Source organism: Puma concolor, chromosome B1 (genome assembly GCF_028749965.1).
Source record: "Puma concolor isolate L17-30 chromosome B1, mPumCon1.1.hap2, whole genome shotgun sequence".
In the NCBI taxonomy this organism is placed as follows: domain Eukaryota; kingdom Metazoa; phylum Chordata; class Mammalia; order Carnivora; family Felidae; genus Puma; species Puma concolor.
This window is the reverse complement of record NC_141670.1, coordinates 60,822,135-60,849,746: the sequence shown is the minus strand read 5'-3', so window position 1 is coordinate 60,849,746 and position 27,612 is coordinate 60,822,135. Positions and strand designations below refer to the sequence as shown.

The window sequence follows — 27,612 nt, the reverse complement described above, 5'->3', positions numbered from 1 at the left end:
TCTCCCTCTCTCTGCCTCTCCCCCACTCCGTCTCTCTGTCTCCCAAAAATAAATAAATATTATTTTTTTTTAATTTAAAGTATAAAACTTTTACTTCTGAAGAATTATAATAATTCTTTACAGAAAAGTCATTTCCAAGAAATAAATTGACTACAGATTTGATAGAGACTGTGTTGGCTAGGGATTGGGTACAAAAGGCTTTTTAACATCTTCCAACTGCTGATATTAAACACCTGCAGAACCATTGCAGTCATTCCAATATGATTCCTGCCAATGACCAGATTATGCAATCTGCAAACAATGTGTGACAGGAGACAGGAAAGGGGAAAAATTAAGGGAACTTGGATTTTGGCCATCATATTTGCAGATGAGAATAGACATTGTATAAAATTCATATGAATTTCAACTAATCGCTTTTTTGAAGTTGCATATGGCAATTCCTACCTCTTGCAAAATGATGTGACCACAACTATAAGAAGGAAGTCATATGTTACTGTTTATATAAACTGTTACATTTTATCAATATTACATGGAATGGTAAGGATTTCTAACATTTTCTGGAATATGTGTTGTTTTTATAACAACAGAGAAAAATCAGAGAAAAAATCTGTCCATATAGCTGTAAGAGACCATAAAAAGCACCCAGCCTAATGTTTAGACCAATAGTACAAAATTTCACATTTAGGGAGAGGCAGGGAGTGGTCCCTGAAGCATCTTTAGGAAACTAGGAGACCCAGGTTCTAATTTCAGCTCTCCAAAGAATGATATTCTAGCAGCAAAAATATCAGTGCCATGAGCCTTGTTCAAACATCTTTTTCCACATTATTTAGAAAGTCCCATGTTGTTTTATTCTAAATGAAGGAATAGGATTTCAGATAATAATATCTCCTCAGGGTCAAGCAGCTAGTAAATAGCAGAGCCAGAACTGAATAGGACCTATCTTTATCCCAAACATCCTTTCTTTCCTCTCTGCCATCTCTCAGAATATCAGGAATGTTATAAATCTTTATTATACATAAGATGCACTATTATTCCCAATACAAATGCCTTTATATTTCTCTCTTTCTCTGTATGACAGGGAGCAGGCACTGAAGAGAATTGCCTCATTGATATTTTAGCTTCAAGAACAAATGGAGAAATTTTCCAGATGCGAGAAGCCTACTATTTGCGTAAGGAAATATACATATGTGCATATATTTTACACACACGTAAACTTCATATTTTTCAAATAACACACAAAATATTTCAGTTTATGTGTTTTAAAGTTTTTTCTAAGACACTCTTAAGTTTGATATATCACTTACTCAAGACCAATCAACTCACTGAGTAAAACTGATGATTATATTACCAAAAATGAAACAATTCTCTGAACAATCAAGTTAAGCAAAGTTTCCAGGAAAAGAATTACAAGTTTCTATGAGGTGAGTGTTTACATTAATGCAGGTAAATGCCAGCACTGTGGTTCAGGAGCATTTTATCGCTTACCTTGAAGAGACCAGGTATATAGACGAAATAAGGCTAAGTTCAATGAGCACTTAGCAAATTCTACAAATATGGGTAACTAGTTCACTTTGCATAAATCTCATCATCACTGTGATCTATCACAAAATCAAATTTCTACACATTTTAAGAGCAGATAAGCTAATTATTTTTTTAAAAAGATCTAATGCTTTAAATTGCATTGCTTCATGTATTGCCTCACATTGAATATCAAGAAAATATTCTAGACAGTCAGCTCTGTTGCATTTGAACAAAAACAAGGGGTATTTCCCAGTGGGGATGAAGAACCTTCACTTAAAATACTAAAATGAGGGGCATTTGCGTAGCTCAGTTGGTTAAGCGTCCAATTCTTTTTAATTTTTTAATGTTTATGGCAATGAGAAAGAACGAAATATGGCCCTTTGTAGCAACGTGGATGGAACTGGAGAGTGTGATGCTAAGTGAAATAAGCCATACAGAGAAAGACAGATACCATATGTTTTCACTCTTATGTGGATCCTGAGAAACTTAACAGAAACCCATGGGGGAGGGGAAGGAAAAAAAAAAAAAAAGAGGTTAGAGTGGGAGAGAGCCAAAGCATAAGAGACTCTTAAAAACTGAGAACAAACTGAGGGTTGATGGGGGGTGGGAGGGAGGGGAGGGTGGGTGATGGGTATTGAGGAGGGCACCTTTTGGGATGAGCACTGAGTGTTGTATGGAAACCAATTTGACAATAAATTTCATATATTTAAAAAAAATAAAAAAATAAATTAAAAAATTTAAAAAAATTAATTTTTTAATGTTTATTTATTTTTGAGAGAGAGAGAGAAAAAGACAGAACGTGCATGGGGGAGGGGCAGAGAGGGAGGGAGACACAGAATCGGAAGCAGGCTCCAGGCCCCAAGCAGTTGGAACAGAGCCCAACATGGGACTTGAACCCATAAGCTGTGAGATCATGACCTGAGCCAAAGTCGGAAGCTTAACCAAAGCATCTGATTCTTGATTTCAGCTCAGTTCATGATCTCACCAGGTGAGCTCTAGATTCATGAGTTGGAGCCCTGCGTTGGGGCTCTGAGCTGACAGTATGGAGCCTCCTTGGGATTATCTCTATCCCACTCTCTCTGCCTGCCCCTCCTCCTCCCCCACTTGTACTCTATCTCTCAAAAATAAATAAATAAACATTTTTTTACATATTAAAACGAGACAGAGCACCTGGGGAAAGTGCTGGGCTGGGTAGCAGTTTATGGAAATAGAATGCATAAGAGCAAATTTTGAGAATTAGAGAATGTGAAATGACTTTCAATGGTGTTTTTCAATTTTGGAATAAAGACAATCGTTTTTTTAAGAAAACAGACCTGTGCCTATGCTACTGTTAGTTACCACATTTCTTTGGAGAACTGTTTAGAAAATTGTCTTCAAGACAAAGAGATGTCAACAGATCGATTGTATTTCCTGTGCTTTCCACCCACAACTGGGGCAATAGCATTAACTTATACAAAGCACATTGTTATGTGGTTCTATAATAAATCATACCTTTAACATGAAAGTTTTTTTTCCCCAGAATACAACAGCAACCTTCAAGAGGACATTTACTCAGAGACCTCAGGACACTTCAGGGATACTCTCATGAACCTGGTCCAGGTATGAAATTCAAAAATTCACACCATTTTGCATTATTAAAAAATATATATGTTTCCTTTTCAAAAAATAGAACAGAAAACTCCAGTTTAACAGTAAATTCTGTATAATAATGTTTACTTAATGCCAGCTAAATTCCAACCACTATAATAGAAACTTGATTTGGATATAGAAATAAACAAATATGAATAATATACCATTTCTATTCTCAAAAAAATCTACTACATATGTTATGATTATAGAAATATACATAAGTAATTATACCTTATAAGGTAGTTAAAAGATTTAAAATATTATAGTTACAATTATAATTCTAATGAGAAATTATAATTCTATTTCTATTTTTTTAAAGCTACTAAACAGGTTGGGTGCATACTAACTTCTGAGGTCCTAGTATAGCCTAGTAGTAGCATGTTTCTCACTTAATAACTACAAAATACTGTAATATAAATATTCTTGTAAGCATTTTATAAATAAAAAATGTAAAACAAAACCTACTAGATTCTAGCTCTCTGTCTAAAGAGCTAATAAGTAGAAATCCAGAATTTGAATTGATTTCTATAGACTCGCACATGCCAGCATCTGATCCTCAGCTCTACCTCAGAAAATTCCATGGTATTATACATGAACACAAAGGAATACTGCTTCAAATTAAAATTTGACACATTTTATCTTTATCTACTGACTAAATGGTATTATTTCTATCCAATTAATATTTCTTAAAAACATCCCACACATTAGCATTGTAACAATAATAATATTTTTAGATATAATTAACCTTTGTCTTATATAATCTGTTATCCAATTCAGCAAAGGCATTCAGGAATGTAAAGAGAATCGATATTCAGTTCTTTACTAACAAAAGAAGACCTAGATGTCCAAACTGGAAAAAGTGTCTTAGGAACCAGTATTTTGGCTTGGTTTTACATCATATGAGTGTGTGTGTGTGTGTGTGTGTGTGTGTGTGTGTGTATGTATGTAATGTATGTAATGAAGCAAGCATTTCTAAAATCCCAAAACTTCTCTTTTTATGTCAAGAACATAACTGAGTAGTCGGTAGCTAGCATAAAATTTCACCAAGAACTGTAGGTAGACAGGTTTTTTACATGGGGATGTAAAATTAAGAAAAAATTCCATTGTCTTTAATGATAAAAGAATAAATGATAGCCCTTCTAGGGAATAAGGGTGGAAGAATGATATGTAGAAAGATGGAGAAAGACCCAAGAGGGAGAAGAGTAGGGTAAGAATTCTGCCTGAGGTCCTTCAGGAGTCCAAGGCCCCACACACTCAGGAGGGGAGTCAGAATCATCAGATGAAAATATGGGATGGACCATGGAATGTCCTTTCTTCCTTTTCTCTGAGCCACTCTGGTTCCAATTGCTTCTATGAGTTCCTGGAATTTTTTTTAGCCTCAACATTTTTATGGCCACTATTGCCAAACTCTGAGATGTTCTTCCTTGCCCTTTGTCCTGTTCAGGTTTATCTGAAGTGGTGCTGTGGAGTATATCCTCCGTGAGGCTTATATCTCTTTCACAGCTCAATTTTGGCAAATGTAGACATCTAACAGTTTGTTTGCAGCTTGAGTAGCACACTTTTCTTTAATCTGGATTTATGATGTTTTGGGAAATGTAAATCTCTAAGAAACTTGGAAGAAGTCTAATGTAATTGATTCCAGTGAATACTGTATACCACTTAGCCACACCAGAACTTCTTTCCTAGACCTATTTCTTTGCATCCTTGCACTCTCCCTGACCATGCCTCTTGTTTTTCACGACTAAAAGCCAGTTCCTTGGAAGTCCTCTCAGATAACATATTTAGTCAGATACACGCTGCAGGGCTGAGTCTTAACAGGTGTTTGCTTTTCAAATCTTTTTCAGGTTCCAGCTTACATTGCTTGGGATCAGTGGTTCCCCCTTATAACTGTTAGGGACACCAAATATCTGGACTTTCTCTCTACCTCTTTTATTTCAGCTTGCAAACCAGGCAATTATTTGCTGAGCTCATCTCTTTCTTGTAATACATGGCCAAAAGCATAAAGTAAATGACAGTTATCAAATTCACATGAAGACCAGAATGGGCTCTCTTGATCAGCTTACAGCTCTCCTCCAAAAAGTGATTCAGGGGCTCATTCTTTTTCCATCTAGTGGCTAATCCATCTTAACATCTTGCTTCTAATTTCATCATTCCAATCCACAATCTACAGAAGCAGAAAGAGGGTGGAGGATTGTTCATGGGAACTTTTATGGACCTCACTGTGATATCTATCACTTTTGCTCACATTTCATTGGCTAGACCTCCATCAGCTAATTCCCCTTATAGTCGGTTTTTTTGTCCTCAAAGAAGATGAAATAAGTTTGGTGATCACCTATCAGTGTGAAAATGAGACTTGAAAACTGAAACCAAGACAGGCCAGTGAGCAACAGAAGATGGAAGGATGAAGATATACTTGGCAATAAGCAGGAAGTCTATGAGGATGACTATATTGGGCACAAAGAGAATTTTCAAAAGGAGAGCAATATATAAACAAAAAAAAACAAATAAAAATGTTCTGCATTATTTCTTATAAGTACTTTAAAAGTAAATGTCTTTACATTTCTATCCAAGCTTTATGTTTTTTGACATATCACCATTTTAAGTGATCTTTTGAAAGATCACTGTGTGAAAGTTTCTTGGCCGTACTTCTAATCTAACTCATAGAATGATGACGTTCATCACACTATATACTATATACATATTATACAATGTTAATCTGAACATATTAGCTGTATTTTTGATTTTCTATATAACTAATCTTAACATGTGTAATTAATTCATATGAGAAAAACAAAAACCCACCTCTATTTTAATCTTTTATTCCTTCTCTTTTGTTTTTGGCATACATAAAGCATGTGTGTGTGAAAAAATATTGTCCAACCTTTACCTGTATTTCATTGATTGATTGTTTGATTGTTTTCTAACAAAGCAAATTTCAAAAATGCTGGTGTGAAAACTAGTGTGGGAATAATCATTTCCCATCAGGCCTCTGATTGAACATACCCTTCAAAGTCTTCTTCTACTTCACAGGAATTGCTCTCCTCTAAGCCTGTCTTATGTGTTTTTATTCAGTGTTACCACATAATGTGAGATGTGTTTGCATATCCGCCTTTCCCAGTAGTTTCCCAATCATGAGTTTACAGTTTACAGTTTTAGAACTAGGCTCAGTATATGATACATAAAAAGCAAGTCAGACTTTTTGGAAATAAATGCTACCAAGAACAAATTCTTTTAAAAGTCTGAGTGAATAAAGTTCAATGCTTGCTGCAGTAAAAAATGAGGCTTAATATACAATAGGTCTATGAGAATTCTAGAAAAGAAACATCATTTGCACACCTGGGGAAGAGGAAGGAGGTGGTTCAGGGTAAGTAGAAACATCTTGCTTGAGCATGCTGGCTCACTCGAAGGATTCCTGCTAAATAGGAAAAACTGATTAAATTGCTGGCTGGCATTGCCAGGTTGATGAGGTTCCTGTAAGCAATAGAGAGCCACAGGGAAATATCTGGCAGAATGAGAGATGACTGGGAAGACTTTATCTATTATCATCTCCACGTAAGTAGGAAAAAATTAAGTTGCACGTGTCATGCTAATTTACCACAACAAATGGAAAGAAACATATTGAGAGCCTCGCTTGTGACTTAAATTAAGAGAATCTAACTTATTAAGAATAAAAACTAGTTTCCCCTTCTTATCGTCTCTTTAATTTCTTAATTCCATTCTCATTGAGTTTGTACTGATCAAATCAATCAGATGTACCCTGAATATACGCTGAAGTGAGACAAGAAACCATGAGAAAACCCAGCAGGAGGCAAGGGACATGTATTTAGGCAAAAAAAAAGCTATCAACAATCCCTCTCTTTTATTATTCAGATTGTCTTACTGGCCGTCTTCCAACAGAGAAAGCAGTTAGAATTCTTGATGTCCCAGCTAAGTTTTAAAAAATTAAAGGAAACAAGGAAACTTCAGGTTAGGAAAAAAAGACAGAGTATTCCCCAGCTCTTCAGGAAAATAGGCCCATAGTCATATGCTGACTTTTTTCCCCCCAAAAATTACAAATTCAAATATTTACCTTACAGAGATTCCTATTTTTTTTTTACTTCTACAAAGCTTTGTTTTTTAAAAAATGGACAGCTTTGTCTCTGTTTCTGAAATTAAAGTATTGTATTACACCACCCAAGATAAGCATTAAGAATTATCTCTACCCTGTCTAGAACTAGTCTGTATGCAAAAATAGTTAAAGTGAGGAAATGACCATTAATAATAACTTTTTCCTCTAAAATATCAATAGCAGTGTGCAAATTTAAATTGCTTCATTTTCCTTCCTTTCTTATTATGTCCTTTTGCTGTCTTCCTTATTTGGGGTGGGTTAACAGATCCGATCAAACACAGGAGGTGTAGTTTCCCCTAATATGTGATTACTGTGTTTAAAACCTTCATATTGTACTTCACACACATTTTATATGATTGGATTAAAGAATGAATAAAAGTACTAGATAGGAACACTAACTATCCAGTCATTGCCAGGCAACATGGATTTTAATTCTTTTTTGTCCTTTTATGTGGGTGTGTGTGTCCAAGTTATTATCAGTTTTGAATTAGGAATAAAAAAATCCAGGGGCGCCTGGGTGGCGCAGTTGGTTAAGCATCCGACTTCAGCCAGGTCACGATCTCGCGGTCCGTGAGTTCAAGCCCCGCGTCAGGCTCTGGGCTGATGACTCGGAGCCTGGAGCCTGTTTCCGATTCTGTGTCTCCCTCTCTCTCTGCCCCTCCCCTGTTCATGCTCTGTCTCTCTCTGTCCCAAAAATAAATAAAAAACGTTGAAAAAAAAATTAAAAAAAAAAATCCAAAGGAAAACACTGCTGAGGAAGCCAGATATTAACTGCCCAGAAATGAGGAGAGATGGCTCTTTTGGACTGATTAGATTTCTTCAAACTGTTCACATGAGAAAGGTGGTATGTACCAGTCATATCCACTGACTTTTCAATTAAATTAAAATTTTCAATTTTTAAAGATAAAGTCACAAATTTGCTTCATTGTATTTGGTTTTCATTTGGTTTGATTTGGATTTGCTTGGTTTTGCTGCACAGTCATAAAACTACCCGTATCACCAACCTCAGTTAATCAAGTCCTGGTTTGAGGTTCAGATCTCTAGGATTATAACATCAATGGATAGTGACAGTTTGTCTTTTCATAGTTCAGCTATATACTTCTGTGTAAACTGTTCAAGAAATAAACTTATTTTAACCTGTGAGAGAGGTTGAAGTCATTATGGGGAAAAGTGTTAATAATAATGATTAATTTAAAAAATGATCTCTGTTGACAGCATGTCAATTGAATGTTTCCTAACTCTTAAATGTCATAAGACTAATTTTAATTAAAACATTCTCTCTGTAGTTAAGAGTCTGTAACTTGGGGCGCGTGGGTGTCTCAGTCAGTTAAGCGTCTGACTCTTCATTTGCCTCAGGACATGATCGCATGGTTTGTGAGTTTGAGCCCCACCTCGGGCTCCATGCTGACGGTGTGGAGCCTGCTTGAGGTTCTCTCTCTCCCTCTCTTTCTCTGCCCCTCCCCCTTCACTCTCTTTGTCTCTCTCTCAAAAATAAATAAATAAACAAACAAACTTAAAAAAAATTTTTTTAAGTCTGTAACTTGGTTTGCCTGACAGTTACCAGAGGGGAGGTGGGTGGAGGGATGGGTTGGATAGGTGATGGGGATTAAGGAGGGCACTTGTGATGACCACGGGGGTCAAAAGGAGGTATTAAATTGTTGTGTTTTGCACCTGAAGCTAATGTTACACTGTGTCTTAACTAACTGGAATTTAAATAAAACTAAACACCTAAAGAACAAAAACAGAACAAAACAAAACATTCTCTCAGTTTAAAAGGATCATTATTTTTTTAAATTTTCAACTAATGAGGGGCACCTGGGTGGCTCAGTCGGTTAAGCATCTGACTTCAGCTCAGGTCATGATCTCACGGTCTGTGGGTTCAAGCCCCATGTCAGGCTCTGTGCTGACAGCTCGGAGCCTGGAGCCTGCTTAGGATTCTGTGTGTCCCTCTCTCTCTGCCCTCCCCTGCTCATACTCTGTCTCTCTCTGTCTCTCAAAAATAAATAAATGCTAAAAAAAAAAAAAAAAAAAAAAAAAAACACTTTAAACTTTCAACTAATGAGGCTGCAAAATATAAATTAAAACAACAGTTTCCAGGCAGAAATTCATATTGGCATAGCCATTGCCCCTAATAGAGGAAAGCCAAGAGTTCCATTGTAAACCAATGAGTTCCATCTTAATATCAAACAAGCGTTTATTTTCTTAACATCCAAATAGAAATTCATTTCAATTTATTAAAGAAAAATATACATTCTTTGGGTGCCTAGGTAGCTCAGTAGGTTAAGTGTCCAACTGCAGGTCAGGTCATGATCTCACAGTCTCTGAGTTTGAGCCCATTGGGCTCTGCACTGACAGCTTGGAGCCCGAAACCTGTTTCAGATTCTATGTCTCCCTCTCTCTTTCTCTCCCTTCCCCTCACCTGCCAATCTCCCTCTCTCTGTCTCTCTCAAAAATAAATAAAAAACATTAAAAAATTTTTTAAAAACCTTGTTAAAGAAAAATATACATTCTCTAGTAAGAAACAAATGTATTTTATTAGGATAACTTTGCATTCCATTAGAGCTATATCACAGTTGAGCTTCTGCTGCCGAATCCTGCTTCTTTCTTCTCCCTTCCATGAGTGTTGCTCCCAAGCACACTCCATAACAAGCAAGATGTGCTGATCTCCATCTCAGAGTCAGCTTTCCAAGGAACCCAATGGCTATAACCCCTCCTTGCAGGGATGAGCAAACTGAGGCTCAGAGAGATTACCATTACACATATACTGAATGAGAAGGCCAATATGGAAATAGGACTAAGTACACGATCCCCGCCTTGTTTAAATCTAATTTCTCCTAACTCCAACCCCATCTGACTCCACTCCAGTTCTACTTCTATTTGACAAAATGTCAATGACCGATATGCAAATGACCTCTTAAAATTTCTGTACCTCTTCAGTGGTTGAACTGTAAGCCACTTAAAAGTACCGACATCTCATAATCAAGATTGCAGTGTATATTTTTTTTAAAGCAAAGATTCTTATATTCCAGGAAAAAATAAAACACACCATTCTGAAAATTTAGCATGACAGAAATTAAGTCATGGAGGAAAAAGTCAGTAAACAGTGTTTTCTCATTGTAATAGGGCAATCAATCTTATTCATAATCACACTTCCTTTTTCCTGAAATTAAACAATAATGCTTTATTATTGATAAAGTATATATGTATGTGTACTTGTATGTATAATAATATTATCTACATAGACACACATATTTTAAAACAACACACTGATTTATGTCACTATGGGATTTTACCTAATTTGGATTATGACTTTATAGTATAAAGTATTACTTCTTAATTTCATTTTCCAGAGTTCAAACATGAAATTATGTGTGTGTGTTTAACTTCGAAATAGCTTTTCTGTGTAGTAGTTTTCCTTCCAACAGACAATATCAAAAAATGAGGGTGAATAGAGACTTAAATTCTACAAGCCAAGGAAAATTAAATAGTTTACTTAAAGATTATATACTTATAAGGTTTCACAGTACATTTCTCTTAAAATGTAAAACACACTTTATAGGTATAAAATAATATGGATTTCATAAAAATTACTTACATTACATTACAATAGAAAATGGAAGTAATAAACATAAAGATATATCTTAGTACAATCTTCTTTAATAATAGCCTTTTTGAAGGCCAGAAGTCTCATGGCAATTCACATTGTTTAATAAAATATATAATTTCTTTTAGATTTTTAAATATTTTGAAGATTTTCCATTGACTGCTGACTTCTACATCAGTGGCTGTTCAGTTGGGAGCTTCTGATTTAGCATTTGGATCAGTAAATGTAGAAGGTTGGGAAAAGATAAAAAGTGAATTAGGGAACTGAAAAAGTTTATCACTTCTGACCATTATCTGGTATGTACACCACTTCAGAGAGAATTTGTCCGGACATTTTACAAAAAAGAAATGGAATTTCTTCCTAAAGAATTGTGCAATTTAGAGCTGGTGAGTTTTGACCAGATAACTGACGGCTGTTTCAGTGTAAACAAATATCTTTCACCCTGTAGTCAGGACCATTATTCTCTCTCTCTCACTCTGTGTGTGTGTCCCTCTCTCTCTGCCCTCCCCTGCTCATACTCTGTCTCTCTCTGTCTCTCAAAAATAAATAAATGCTAAAAAAAAAGAAAAAAAACAGTTTAAACTTTCAACTAGTGAGGCTGCAAAATATAAATTAAAACAACAGTTTCCAGGCAGAAATTCATATTGGCATAGCCATTGCCCCTAATAGAGGAAAGCCTCTATGTGTGTGTGTGTGTGTGTGTGTGTGTGTGTGTGTGTGTGTCTGTCGGTCTGTCTCTGTCTTTCTCTTTCTCTTTCTCAATCTCCCTTTCTCGGTGTATATATAAATGACAGAGAGATGATAGGTAGATGATAGGCGATAGATAGATGATAGATAGATAGATAGATAGATAGATAGATAGATAGATAGATATACTCTGTGTAACACTCTATATTTCTTTTCCACTTGGCTCTATCATAAATCAGTTCTATGTCCTTATATTTATTATTTAACCTTCTTAAGATTCAGATTAGAGAGATTTACTTTGTAATTTAAGGAATGTGAACCCATTCTTCTTTTAATTCCCTCCCAGTACAAGTACTTTAAAATTCTTCAATTGTTGAAATTACATCCACTACTTCCCTCTACATTTTTATTTTCAGAATCAAACTAAAGACTGTCCATGGCTTTCATCTTTTTAACATCATGAAAATTAAGCACACCTCTTTTTGTGAATTAATAGAGATTGAGGGAATTGGAGCATAGGAGCCTTAAGGTATTCATGAAATGGAAGTGTTGAAAATTATTGTCATATTTTCTGGGAGAGATTTTTTACTTAATCTTTAAAGTATTTTCCAAAAGGGATGTTTCTAATAAGGAAACAACTCAGCCAGAACATCTTGTTGAAACGAATGCCAATCATTAAATGGACTTTCAACACTTCGTGCATGCTTTTATTAAACTAGATTTACAGAAGATCTAATTATCTGTCAAATAATTAAAAAAAAATAATCACTTGGAGATTAATTAATCAGCATGTGCAAATCACACTGGAGATGATAAATGCTTTCACAGAAAGAATGGAAACTACCCAATTGGATGCTTGGCTGTCCGGATTTTCCTTACAATGGTTTCTCAAACTGGTACAGTGAGACCGACCACAGGGGATGCATTGCCATGAGTTTTCAGTGATCATCTGTATTCAAATTACCTTGTCCAAATATTTTCAGCTAGATTTTAAGTCCCTTAATTTCTTTTTTTCACAGTTTTACTTTGCCCCTAACCCAAATTCTATACTCATTGATGCCATTTCTTTGACATTTCCATCAATTACACACACCATGCTGCTGTCTTAGGCTTTTTACATGATGAAATTAGCTTGACTCTGCCTTGGTGGAAAAAACTAAATCACAAACTTACTTTATTCACATTTTTTTAATCTACCAGTCTGTTTAAAGTGCTTTGGGTAATTAACGGCACAAAGAAGTAAAGAGACAAGCACCATTTTAAGTTTAATGTCAAAAATCCTATGTTTCAAAAAATATTTCATATATCCAGAACTGCAGAAAATTCTTAAATATTTACCACAAACTTTGTAAGCGTAGGTGTTTACTTAGCTATATAGTTTGATTGGAAATCATTAAGAAAACTTCAGTGATCTGGAAAGTCTTCCTACATCTTCTAACTGATCTTTTTTTATTCTTTATTTTAATTCCAGTGTAGTTAACACACAGTGTTATGCTAGCTTCAGCTGTACGATATGGTGATTCAACAATTTCATATGTTGACTCAGTGCTCATCAAGATATGTATCCTCGTAATCCCTTCACCTAATTCACGCATTACCCCAACATACCTTCTGGTAACTGTTTTTTGGTTTGTCTCTTTATTTTTTTTGTTCATTTGTTTTGTCTCTTAAATTCCACATATGAGTGAAATCATAATGGTATTTGTTTTTCTCTGACTGGCTTATTTCCCTTAGCATAATACTCCCTAGATCCATCCATGTTGTTGTAAATGGTAAGATATCATTCTTTTTTATGCCTAGATAATATTCTATTATATATATACCACACCTTCAGGATCCATTCACCTATTGATGGACGCTTGGGCTGCTTCTGTATCTTGGCTATTGTAGATAATGCTGCAGTAAACATAGGAGTGCATATATCCCTTTGAATTAGTGTCTTCATATTCTTTGGGTAAATTGTCAGTAATGTGATTACTGGATCATAGGATAGCTCTATTTTTAAATTTTTGAGGAACCACTATGTCTTCCACAGTTGCTGCACCCGTTTGCACTCCCAAAAACAGTGCACAAGGTTTCCTTTTTCTCCACATCCTGACCAACACTGGTTGTTTCTTGTGTTGTTCAATTTAATCATTCTGACTGGTGTGAGGTGATATCTCATTGTGGTTTTGATTTGTATTTCCCTGATGATCAGTGATGGTGAGCATCTTTTCATTTGTGTATTGGCTAACAGGATTTGTTCTTTGGAGAAATGTCTGTGCAGGTCTTCTGCCCAGTTTTTAATTTGGTTATTTGTGTTTTTTGGTGTTAAGTTCTTTACATATTTTGGATACTAACCATTTATTGGATATATCATTTGCAAATATCTTCTCCCATTCAGTAGGTGATCTTTTAGTTGTGGTGGTTATTTCCTTTGCTGTGCAGAAGCTTTTTATTTTTATGTAGTCCCGATATTTTAGTTTTGTTTTTCTTTCCATTGTCTCAGGAATATATATTTATAATAATATATTTTAGATATATTATAATATAATTGTGGGTTTATTTCTGGGCTTTCTATTCTGTTCCACTGATCTACAGAAATCTGTTGCATTTCCATACAACTAACAATGAAGCATCAGAAAGAGAAATTAAGAAAATAATCTTATTGACAACTACACCAAAAATAATAAACCACTTAGGAATAAATTTAACCAAAGAGGTGAAAGACCTATACTCTGAAAAGTATAATACATTGATGAAATTGAAGGTGACACAAACAAATGGAAAGACGTTGCATGCTTATGGGTTGGAAGAACAAATGTTGTTAAAATGTCTATACAACCCAAAGCAGTCTACAGATTTAATTCAATACCTGTTAAAATACCAACAGCTTTTCCACAAAGCTAGAATAAATAATCCTAAAATTTGTATGCAACCACGAAAGACCCCGAATAGTCAAAGCAATCTTGAAAAAGAAAAATAAAAGTGGAGATATCACAATTCCAGACTTCAAGTTATATTACAAAGCTGTAGTAATATAACTGATCTTTGAATTCTGCTATCTAAACGCCACTTCTTTATCTTTCCTCCACTCATTTAGTATTGATTCAGTTAGTATTTGTCAAGTACCTACAATGTGCCAAGCATGGTTCTAAACAATTGGGAATTGTCAATGAACAATAGAGACAAAGACCACATCAGTCCTTAAGATGCTTACATTGTAGTGGGGGAATAGGAACAATTAAAGAGAAATCTAGTAAACATAATGAACAGGTACATTATATAGAATGTTAGAAAGTGATGAAAGATATGACAGAGTAGGATAATGGGGATAGAAACTGTTGGGCTGGGCATAGTAGGTAGGCTGCAATATTATATAGGTTGGTCAGGGTAAATGTCCTCAAGAAGATGAGATATGAGCAAACATTTGAAAAGAATGAGTTAGCAAATGAATGGCTATAATAGGGCAATACAGGCAAAGGGAAAAAGAGAAAAGTTCTAAGGCAAGGGAATGGCTGATGGTTGTAAAGAATAGCAAGGAGCCAGCTGGTGCTATCTGAGCAAGCAAAGGAATGTACTATAGTAGTGGCAGGTAATGTCAGACAAGTAACAGGTGATGAAATTAGGTCAAACCTGTAGCCACTCTAAGGACTTTGGCTTTTGCTCTGAATGAAATGGGGAAAGGTAAATCATTTCTGGGTTTTGAGAAAAGGAATATTATGATCTTATGCTTTAAAATATTCACACTAGATGCTGTGTTGAGAAAAAAAAAGTAGGGAGACAGGATAGAAACAAGCCTGTAAGGATACTGTATGATCAACAAAGTCAAGATATAATGTTAACTTGGACTCATAGGAGAACACTGGCAGTGATGAAAAGTGCCCAGATTCTGCATGTGTTTTGAAGGTAGTGTCCATATTACTTCCTCAGGAATTGGGTAGAGGATTTAAAAGTAAAACAGAAAGAATAAAGGGTGCCTAGGTGGCTCAGTTGGTTAAGCATCCAACTTTAGCACAGGTCATGATCTCAGAGTTTGTGGGTTTGAGCCCCATGTCAGGCTCAGCATGACAGCTCAGAGCCTGGAGCCTGATTCAGACTCTGTGTCTCCCTCTCTCTCTGCCTCCCCCACTTGTGTTTTCTCTCTCTCTCTTTCTCTCTCTCAAAAATAAATAAACTTTAAAAAAAAAAGAAGGAATAAAATATTGCTCAGTTTTTTAGTCTTAGCAAGAGGAATGATGGAGTTTTATAAAATGAGATGTGGAAGGTTGTGGATGTAAGAGGTCTTTGAGTTAGAGGGAGACCAGAAGATAGATTTGAACATGTTGAGTCTAATATGTGTATTAGAAAACCAAGTGAAGATGTTCACTTGGCATTTAGAATATATGCATCTGACATTTGGGTGATAGATCTGAGCTAGAGATGTAAAATTGGGTATCACTACAAAGCAGATAGCATACAAACCACATGAATGGTTAAGATTAACAAGGGAAGGATTATAGACACAGACAAAGACCAAAAACTGTGTACTACAACTTTCCAGTATTAAGAGACTGAAAAGTAAAAGGGGATTAATATGTAAGATTGAGAAGGAGTAACCAATGAAATAGAACAGAAGGAAAAAGAGAGGGCAGGATCCTGCAAGTCCAGTGATGAAGGCATAGCAAGGAGAGAGAGCAAGTGCATCAAATCCTACTGATAGGTCATATAAGATGAGGACTATGAATTGCCATGATAAGTTTATATTGCTAAAGATACAACATATGTTCATAGAAGATATAGTACATTTATTGCTTTCAGTCATTTATTGCTTGGGTAAATTAAAGCCATAAGAGACTGGCCAGAGGATATTATCTAAAAATAATGAGTTCTTTCGGCTAAGGGAAGAGTATAGTAACCAAATCTCAGGCCAGAAATGGCATTGAAATCAAATAATCATATTTTTCTTAATAATAAGACCTTGAGGAATTCATTTAGTATCTGTAAGCCTATTTATTTTTTATCTTTAAGATAAGAGACAAAACTATACAACCCCAAGATCCCTGCACCTGAAAACTTCTGCAATATGAAGGCAAAATAACTCCCATAATTCTACCACTTAATAAAATTATGTTCACACTCAAGCGTTGTCTTATATTCCTTGCCCATATGTACACACTTGCTTACAAAAATACACAGATTTTTGGGGTGCTTGGGTGACTCGGGCTCAGGTCATGATCCCAGGGTCATGGGATCAAGCCCCAGAATGGATCCCAAAATTCTCTCTCTCTCTCCCTCTACCCCTGTCCCCTGCTTGCGTTCTCTCTTTCTCTAAAAATAATAATACACAGATTTTTTTAAGTAAGAGTTACACATATGCAGTCTTAGTCACCTAATATTTTAGGCAAATGAAATGAGGCAGAAGAAATGTGTATGATAAGTTTGTATCAATTTTTCCTTAGCTGGATAATTCTAGTTGATACAACTTCTAAGTTGTGATAAAACATATTAAATTTTCCAGGGTTACACAATGACTCACTAAAGTGTATAGTGTATTTATTTACGAATAAATTGATCTTTCTCATATACCTCCAGCTTTTGGTTAGCAAGGAAACCTAATATTTAATTATATTACCATAGCAAATTTAATCCATACAATACTTTAAACAGTTAATGTGAGTCCATGTTCAATATTATTTACACAGTTATTAAGTTAAATACTCAACTGTCAGATTTCTGGCCATCCCTTCTCCTTCTCACCAAGAGAGCATTTGGTGGAGAAGCATGTGTGTGTGTTTTATGAGATATCTTTATGAGAGTGATAGTGTCCTCAGATCATGAAGATACTTCCTCCATCCTTGCTCATCTTGGCTATGGAATGGTGGTTCCGGGCAACTTTGGACATGTAGCCTATGAGATGTAGATGTCCAGGATACGAGCATTTCTCAACATTAGCTGCCAAACCATGCAGCTGGTCAATTTATGATCCTTTTTCTGTCTCAGTTTGATCAGAGCCAAGTAACCTTCTATGATGGTTTAGCCTCATCTTTGTTCTCACTGGAGCTGAATAATCCCCCTAAATTCTAGGTCCCACACAATCCACCAGTATAGTCCACCTTATAGCTCTTGGCTACTAGAACAATCTGTCTCTGCCATGGTTATAAAACAACTGTATCTGTCAGCCTCCACAGCCCCGTTCTCAACTAGCATACAAGTTCCTCCATCAAGAACAGATAAGAAATTTGATCCAGATGAGAAATTTTCTCCATCAGGAGCAGATAAGTAGTCCATTAATCCTATTTAGGGATTGATATTAATTCAAGAGAGTAGTATTTTGATTTTCCTCTGCCCCATCTTGTTATATCCCTGAGTTCATTACAATGGGGCCATTTCCAAAGTTCAAACAGAAGATAGGAGCAAAAGCCACCCTATTTTCACTGTTCTCTCAGCATAGTTGAAAAAAAAATTTAATTAAAAAAAAAAAAAGAAAAAGAAAAAGAAAGCCTTCCCTCCAGATCTCAAACCAAGGGAAAGGTTAAATGAACTGTCTCATAACATATCTCTCCTAATTCTTTCTCCCTTCTTTCCATCATAATTCTTGGGGACCAGAGGCTGCTGCACTGGCTAGCCATCCTTCCTGACTGTTTGTGATGGATATCTCTTCAATCACCTTGGTCATAAAGGGGTGGTAGTGCTGGGCATGAAACAAATTTGCAAAACATTCTTACTACACAAAATTTGGATTTAATGACTATTTTATTGTCATATATATCCTATTTTACAGGTCAGAGACTGAATATTGACTCATTCTTTCACTCTAATAATGTTAAATCCACCTGTACTGCCCACTGCCAGACCTTGGATGCCCAGTTTGATGGGAAGAAGACTCTGCACAGAGAGCTGGAAGAGTGAAAAGCATTTTAACATCTTTTAAAGATTACCACCAGTGCAAAGACAAAATGAAACCTACATTTTTAGGGGTGCCTGAGTGGCTCAGTCAGTTAAGCATCCAACTCTTGATTTCAGCTCAGGTCATGGTCTCATGGTTCATGAGATGGAGCCCTGTGTAGGTCTCTGTGCTGACAGTGTGGAGCCTGCTTGGGATTTTCTCTCCCTCTCTCTCTCCCCCTCCTCAAAATAAATAAATAAACATTTACAAATGGCACATTTTTTTAAAAAAAGACCTATATTTCATATAGCGTTCAACAAATGTAGACTCCAAATAATGATAGAATTTTCTCAGGAATTATCAAAGATCTTTGTCCTAATAATCCTATATGGACCGTTAATTAAGAAAATTTACAAAGGAAAACCTGTGCTTATTTTGCAGGGAACCAGAGAAGAAGGATACACAGATCCTGCAATGGCTGCTCAGGATGCAATGGTAACTAGAACCAGATCTCAAAATGACTATGGAAAACCTTTGTTAAAATGTCTGAGGTGGTTGTGGTGCTATTTCCTAGCTGTATGATGTTTCAGGTCCTGTGGGAAGCCTGTCAACAGAAGACAGGGGAACACAAAACCATGCTGCAAATGATCCTGTGCAACAAAAGTTATCAACAACTATGGCTGGGTAATTGTTAATCAAGTTCCTTTTCAGCTACTTAACTGACTGTGTAATAAAAAGCAAGTTGTTAACTGGCAGAAAGAAAAGGGAAATGTTTCATATAGCTATGACAAAAGTGCTTATTTTGAATTATGTTTATACAGATTTGTCTCATCTAATGACATTACTAAGGAATTAAGTTCTCTTATAATTTTATTTTTTCTAATAACTGAATTATATAATCTTTAAGTACTGAATCTTTTAAAATAATCTCTGTTTTTGATGGAGAATTTACTCAAATACATTAGCTATTTCCTATTAGGCATTTTATGTGTTGTCCTGAAGAGACTATAGTGAACATAGTTTAGTCCATTACAAGTCAAGATGATTATTATTAATGTCATGATCTATGCAAAGCTGCCATATGGGTCTTAAAGGTGCATTAATATTAGCTGGCACTTTATTTGACTTCTATACCTTTCTGTTCCTTTTATTTATTAATTTGTTTTCTACTTGTATAAAACACTCTGAAAATTTGTAAAAGACAGCCTACTCCAACTCAACCTGCACCTTTATATTTTATTTACTTTCACTATTTACAGCAATCTAATCAATATTTATGTTGTAAATTTATAATATGTATAAACTCTCCTTTGAATTTTATCAATTTGTTGAAGTTTTCCAGGAATTCCAAAATATTTCTGGGCAAGACCTAGTAGATGCCATTAATGAATGTTATGATGGATACTTCCAAGAGTTGCTAGTTGCAATTGGTAAGTAATAATTTATTTGGTGTACAGCAGACCTTTTATCCCAGAATAAATGCTAATTAGCTCTGATTGAATTAAAGATGCATGAATATGCTCTTCATTGAGTCACTTTCCCCTGAATTTAATTATTTAGTAAGGATGTTAATTCTATACACGAAAGGTACATTAGCTATTGACGCAATGCACTAACATGGCAAGTTGATAACTTAATGAACTAATACCCTTCCCTAGTAACTGGTTCAACTTTCATACTAGGAAACACCGAATTCTCAGATATTCTCTCAGGTAATTGGGATCTCACACCTTTCAATTCATTACTGACTTCATTCCCTTTTTAAGGAGCAGATAAATCCTAGCAATATGGCTTTCTTTTTTCCAAGAGGAAAATAAATTTTTGTCACTGTCTCTAATATTTTGCCTTTAGGGGTAAGTTCTACCATAAAAAAAAAGATTTGGGGCGCCTGGGTGGCGCAGTCGGTTGAGCGTCGGACTTCAGCCAGGTCACGATCTCGCGGTCCGGGAGTTCGGCCCCGCGTCGGGCTCTGGGCTGATGGCTCAGAGCCTGGAGCCTGTTTCCGATTCTGTGTCTCCCTCTCTCTCTCTGCCCCTCCCCCGTTCATGCTCTGTCTCTCTCTGTCCCAAAAATAAATAAACGTTGAAAAAAAAATTAAAAAAAAAAAAAAAAGATTTACCAAGTTGTTACTTAGTAGTGACTTCTGCAGGCTATTGTGAGAGAGACATACCTCCAGCTCTTTCCAAAGAAAAGATATCTTCCCACAGAGAGGTAAACAGTAGTAGCTGTTCCTAACAACTACTATTAAATTACCCATGTTGTACTTTGTGCTGTGTTGTGACTTGACAGCACACATTGCAGGACCTACAAATGGAGGGTGTTTGTAAGATATCCTCATAAAGAACACATCAAGTAATCACTTGTATTTGTTGAATAAATGGACAGTCTGATTTTCCATTCCTAGAACGGCACAGATATTCATGGGCATTGAAGATGATAGGTAACAGAATGTGTATAGCTTAGCTTGGAAAGGAGTTTGAAGCTAGGGTTCCATGAAAAGATTTGGTGGGTTCTATGAAATCCGTGAAATAGTATACAATATGTGAATATTTGTATGTGTTTCTGGGGATAGGGTGCTTTTATTTTGGCTAAGTCTCAACATAATTTAATTACCGTGTATCTTATTACAATTCATGTAACAAACAAGGCCCAAGGACATTAGTATGGTCTCAAAGTCTGCCAACTAATGAGCAACAAAGTTATGACTAGGACTTCAGGTCATCTGAGTTTCAGGATAGCTCTTTTTCCACTGTAGACCACACCACAAACACAGCAGTGAGTGAGAAGAAATACTGGACATGAGAAATACCAGAAAACAATGTAACTGATTCATTCATTTATTCAATAAACATTTATTGAGTTATCTACCATTCTGGCCATTGATTTAGGCACTGCAAATGGAACAGTGAAATAACAAAAGCCACAACAAAAGCCCCTGTCTTTAAAGTGCCCACATTCTAGCAGTGACTCGGGAGTGCTAAGAGGTTCACAGTTATAAAGATAAAAGATGAAGACATGGTCTCACAACCTAAAATTAGCATTTGAATTATAGAGAAAACACTGTTGTGATTATCTTATTTTGCCTAAAAGTTAAAGCCTCACAGACGTTACTTATTCATTAATTTATTCACTTATTCAAATAGACATTATTGACTGTCAATGATCATCAACTGACTTCTATCAAGGACAATTGTTCACTAGGCTCTTGGTGGTTCTAATGCCATAATGCTTTGATTAGATGACTCCTAACACTGGTATAGGTCCCTTATGGCCAATCCAGTTTTTCTTTAAGAGACTTCAGGCCTACTCACAGGTCTACCAAGGATTAAAAATAGTGTTTGGGAAGGGGCACCTGGGTAGCTCAGTTGGTTCAGCATCCCACTCTTGATTTCAGTGCAGATCATGATCTCAAGGTCGTAAGATTGAACCCTACATCAGGCTCTGTGCTAACAATGCAGAGCCTGCTTGGAATTCTCTCTCTCCCTCTCTCCCTGCCCCTCCCCTGCTCACTCTCTCCTCTCTCTCTCTCTCTCTCTCTCTCAAAACAAATAAATAAACATTAAAAAAATAGTGTTTGGGAAAATGAGCCAACTGCACATTGAATTATACAATAATAAAAATCTGTAATAGTGATCTATTTAATCTTCAAATAAGAGCACACATTTTTCTTCTCTAGGCTATGCAAAGGAACTACAGATCTCCAAGAGGTAGAGATAGACTAAATGAAAATCTGAATGAATCATTATAATATTGTTGCTTTATATTTTTCTATGTGTTATGGTTTTACCAGTATTCTAAATGTGGAAATTTTTACACATGCACATTGTACATGTGCAATGTACAATGAGGGATCCCACAGAGAACTCAAAAAGTATCACTCTTCCAGGATTTTAACAGAAAAAAAAAAAGAAGTATTCTCATTGTTTCCCAAATTCTGAAGAAAATACATACTGTCACTCTCAAACTTTCTTTTTTTCTCTCTGATTTTTTCTAGTTCTATGTGTTCGAGACAAACCAGCCTACTTTGCTTATAGGCTATATAATGCAATCCATGTAAGTATGACCCACATATTTTTTAAAATTTCTCCAGAAATCATGTTTACCTTCTCAAATCACTAACTAAAGCACATGGGGGAGATAGGCCCCAAGGAGTCATACTTCTCAGGTAACTCAATTTGTATAGAAAGCAGAGCATTATTTCTTTGGTGGGTCTCATTCTGGTGTATAATACATTTTTTCACTTGAGCATTTCTTGTTTGAAATGAATATATTTGCATACAGGTTCAAAAATAGAATTCAGTGTTTTAAGAAACACAAAATAATGTTAGTAATTATTTTTAAACATAAAGTGCTATCTTAAAAAACACTTAAAAAGAGATGGCTAGACAATAATAAACTCTAAATCTATTTTATAATTAAATGAGAATAGTTTTCATAGTTTAGTGTGATAGTCAATCACACATCTTTTGGTGCATTTGTTTTTAAAGAAACAAAAACTTAAATGCATGAAACAATGCACACTTTATTCATAACGTGTGTGGCCCATATTTTGAAAAAAAAAGTTCTGATACGAATCATTGCATATATATCATGGCTTCAAAAATTCAGTGAAAATTATTTTTTTAAGTCAGTAATACAACAATTTTAATAGTGTTTTATCACCAAAGTAATTTTTACAGACAAGTTCATTAAAAGTAGCTAGCATGTTGGGATAATATAATATTCAAGAATATTTCTATTATATATCTTGTGTAAAGAGTATTTTTTATTTACGTACAAGAACCTATGTATCCTCAGAACACAGAAGGAAGATTAATGTTCACGGCCTTCCCCTATTTTATTCTATTTCCAAGCAGAAAAAGTTGATTTGATTTTTAAAAAATTAAATAATGTATCAGGCAATGCTATTGAACAATTTCAATAGTGTCCTTCCCCAAAACCAGAATGAAGTTTCACTTGTGAATGACCATGGGAAAAGAAGCACAATTACTCTGATTCCAAATTTGCCCAAGAAGAGGGCTACTTATTCTAATAATGAATAAAAATCCTATTCCTTCTGTGTGTCTTTCAATGCAAAAATAAAGATATGTGTACTCACAACTGGTTTGGAGGTAAAGAAGAAGATTGTATATTCGAATAATTGAGTTGTTGATATATGATAACCTCGAATGTAAAATATTGGCCAAAGCTGTTTATATTACTGTTAATCAAAGAACATCTACAGAGATTTTTCTCCATTACACTCTAATGAATGATATACAACTGAAATATGGAAACTTGGGTAAAATCACTTAATTGAATCACATCAAATTATGAAAATTTGCTTGGCAGGTCTATTCCCAAAACATTCAGACTTTAAAAATTTTATTATGCTCAAAAAAATTATGCTCACTGGCCACTGGATGTCCCCATTACTCCATTTGAAAAGACAAATCGAAATTGGTTTGTCAAGCAATATTCCTTCTGGAGCTAGTATACAGAAGTTGATTTTTGTATTTTTCAGTATTTGAGTTAAATTCGGCAAATATTTCAAATATCTGGAATTTTTATTTTTACGATTTTTAATAATAGACTATAAAATAAAGATGCAATTGCTGTCTTACTCAGACATACCAATGTTCATCTAGCAGAATTCAAAACCCACCTGCCTCCCTGGCCTAGAAGAATTTTTACCTAGAAAGAGTACATGATCAGATTTGCATTTCATAATGCAGTGTGAGGGAGACAGTGTAAAAGTTGGCTGTTAAAGAAAGGAACTATTGCAGAATCAGGGTGAAATGATAAGGGCCAGCATCAAGGGAGGGGCAATGGAAATAGAAATCACAAGGCATTTAAGAAGCAAAATAGAAAGGGGTCCCAAGATGGTGATGTAGAAGACCCTGAACTCACCTCCTCCCACCAACACACCAAATCTCCACCTACACAGAGAGCAGTTCCTCTTGAAGAACTGAAAGCTGAACAGCTTCTGCACAACAAATGATAATGTTTCTCACAACATAAAGATGGGAGAGTTGGAAACATAGTAATCCTGACACAAAGACCTTAGTAGGAAGGGAAATCACTGAGGGGCCCATGCACAGACTGACCTGCCCTCGGCACAGTGAAGAAACAGCAGTTTGAAGGGCAACTAGACTATAAGTAAAGGAAATTCATTCATTAACCTTAAAGTAGTCACCAAATAGGCAAGGAACTGCTGGAACTCTCTGCAGGGTCAGAGGTGTGAACGAGCACCAGGTTTCATATTCCCCCTCCACCTTGACAACAGAGACATGAACAGGGTGCAGGTGCTCTACCCAGCCTGCTAGAGCTACCCAGCATGCCTTGGGCCTCTTACCCACACACCAGCTCCAGCAGTCCCACTGGAAGCAACACACAGATGGCCACCAGGCACATGAAAAGATGCTCAGTATTACTAATCATTAGGGAAATGCAAATCAAAATCACAAGGAGATATCACCTCACACCTGTCAAAAGACAAAAAATAACAAGTGATTGGCAAGGATGTAAAGAAAAGAGAATCCTCATACGAGAATATACATATAGGAATGTATATTGGTGCGGCCAATGTGGAAAATAGTACGGAGTTTCCTCAAAAAATTAAAAATAGAACTACTATACAATCTAGCGATTCCATTTCTTAGTATTTATTCAAAAGAAAACAAAAACACCAATTTGAAGAGATATATGCAGCCCTATGTTCATTGTAATATTATGTACAATAGCCAAGAAACAACCTATGTGTCCATCAATAAAGAATGTGTCACACACACACACACACACACACACACACACACACTGGAATATTACTCAGCCATAAAAAAGAATGAAATCTTGCCATTTGCAACAACATGGGTGGACCTAGAGGGTATTATGCTAAATAAGTCAGACAGAGAAAGACAAATACAATATTATTTCATTTATGTGTAGAATCTAAAAAACAAGACAAATGAATAAACAAAACAGAAACAGACAGGTACAGGAAACAAACTTGGTCACAGAAGGAGAGGGGTGGGGGAATAGGCAAAATAGCTGAAGAGGATTAAGAGACACAAACTTCCAGTTATAAGATAAATAAATCATGGTGATGTAACACACAGCATAGGGAATATAGTCAGTAATATTGTAATAACTATATGGCAAAAAACTGTATGGTAAAAAATCAGATTTGGGGGAATCATCTTGTAATGTATAAAATACTGAATCACTATGATGTACATCTGGAACCAATAGTATACTTCAACAAAATAAATTAGTAAAGCAAATGAAAGAAGTCAAATAGGTAGACTGCTTCACGGTATACACACAGTAAGAGAGAGGGAGAAGTCACAGAGGACACTGGGAGTATGACTCGGGCACTTCCCAGATCGCAATGCCAGTGTTCGAGGCTCACAGGAGGAATAAATAGTCACAGAAAAGAGGATGAGTCTATATTAGACAGATTAACTTTTACCATTTTCTAATTTTTTCCCTCCTTTTCTCTATCTTTTAGGACTTTGGTTTCCATAATAAAACCGTAATCAGGATTCTAATTGCCAGAAGTGAAATAGACCTGATGACCATCAGGAAACGATACAAAGAGAGATACGGAAAATCCCTATTTCATGACATTAAGGTAAATCTACACATGATTTATTTTGATCCATATTTTGTCCCTTTTGAAACTGAAATAAGAGCTTTAATATAAACACCTTCATGTTAGAATCTAAAAATTTAATAAGGCACATGGGTGGATCAGTTGGTTAAGTGTCTGATTTCAGCCCAGGTCATGATCTCATGGTTCCGGAGTTCGAGCCCTACGTAGGGCTCTCTGCCATCAGCACAGAGCCTGCTTTAGATCTTCTGTCTCCCTCTCTTTCTGCCCCTCCCCCCACTTGCACTTCTCTCTAAAAAATAAATAAATATTAAAAAAATAATAATAAAATAAATAGTTAACTATTCTAACAAAGATAATCTACTTTTGTACATCAGACAGCCTTTAGTGCACCGACAGGTGCTGAATGAGAAAATCCCTCTACCTCAGTAACAGAATTTATTTCTCTTTGATGTGTTTTGAACAAAAATTGTTGATAGAGTCAGGTAAAATATTCATCCCTACTTGTGTAATTGTGCTTTATCAGTTAAATTTTAGGGGCGCCTGGGTGGCGCAGTTGGTTAAGCGTCCGACTTCAGCCAGGTCACGATCTCGCGGTCCGTGAGTTCGAGCCCCGCGTCGGGTTCTGGGCTGATGGCTCAGAGCCTGGAGCCTGTTTCCGATTCTGTGTCTCCCTCTCTCTCTGCCCCTCCCCCGTTCATGCTCTGTCTCTCTCTGTCCCAAAAATAAATAAATAAAAAAAAAAAAAAACGTTGAAAAAAATTTTGAAGCATGATCAGTATCAGGAAAAATACATTTTACAAAAAGACCACACTAATTGTGAAGAGGTTTCTTAGGTCAATTCAGCTCTCTTCCCATATTGTTATAGAAGGCAGGGCGGACAGTCCAATCCCATAAACTGGTAATTTGGAGGAATTTAACATGGATAGTAACATAAAATTCTTTGTGTACACACCCATCTCTTTACCCCTTAAGGGGCAAAGCAGCAATGATTCAGAAGTGAACAAGTCCTTTTCTTCATTCTGATATGTCTAAACTTTAGTCTGGATTTTGATAAAACCTAGCAAAGAATTATTAGACTATATAGGGCTCTAGATAGGTAATTTGGGGCACCTAATCTACAATTCAAGTATCTGACTCCTCTTTCAAAAACTTATAAAGAATTTGAGGATGGCACCAGGAGAGCATTAAACCAGGCACAGGGCGCTGAGCATATATCTTCACTTCTACTTTGCACACAGCTAGATGTTGTTACTTATACAAATTGTTTTACACTTAAATGTTCAATTGCATAAAATAGCTTTTTAGTTTATTAAAAGAGTGATCCAGAAGCAACATAACAGCCCAAGGACCAAAGGACCACAAAAACCCAGATGGCCCTCTAGGCCTTTTGTGGCCAAATTGGTTTCCAAATGCAGGACTTGATGCAACAGTTAAGAGGAATTTTATTCCTTGGTTCTGATAAAACTCTCCTTGCCCCTACCTTCAATATCCTAAACTTTGAGAACTGCCTGTCCTAATACATTTTCTAAACAAATAAACTACTGCAATTAGCCACAGCCACCTCAAAGTCTGTTATTTACATATAATTAATGTAACACTACTACATGCACTTAAAGCAGTGA

At 35.8% G+C, this 27,612-nt stretch overlaps 1 protein-coding gene across 1 annotated transcript in view; it reads left to right on the top strand.

Annotated features, from left to right (window-relative positions):
- Positions 1-27,612, top strand: part of ANXA10 (annexin A10) — a 100,081-nt gene that overhangs the window by 71,121 nt on the left and 1,348 nt on the right. Inside the window, exons 5-11 of the mRNA XM_025922230.2 lie at positions 1,079-1,169; positions 3,041-3,120; positions 18,838-18,891; positions 18,987-19,080; positions 19,731-19,826; positions 22,391-22,449; positions 25,886-26,008. Coding sequence (XP_025778015.1) covers positions 1,079-1,169; positions 3,041-3,120; positions 18,838-18,891; positions 18,987-19,080; positions 19,731-19,826; positions 22,391-22,449; positions 25,886-26,008 — 597 coding nt within the window. The remainder of the gene's footprint in view (positions 1-1,078; positions 1,170-3,040; positions 3,121-18,837; positions 18,892-18,986; positions 19,081-19,730; positions 19,827-22,390; positions 22,450-25,885; positions 26,009-27,612) is intronic.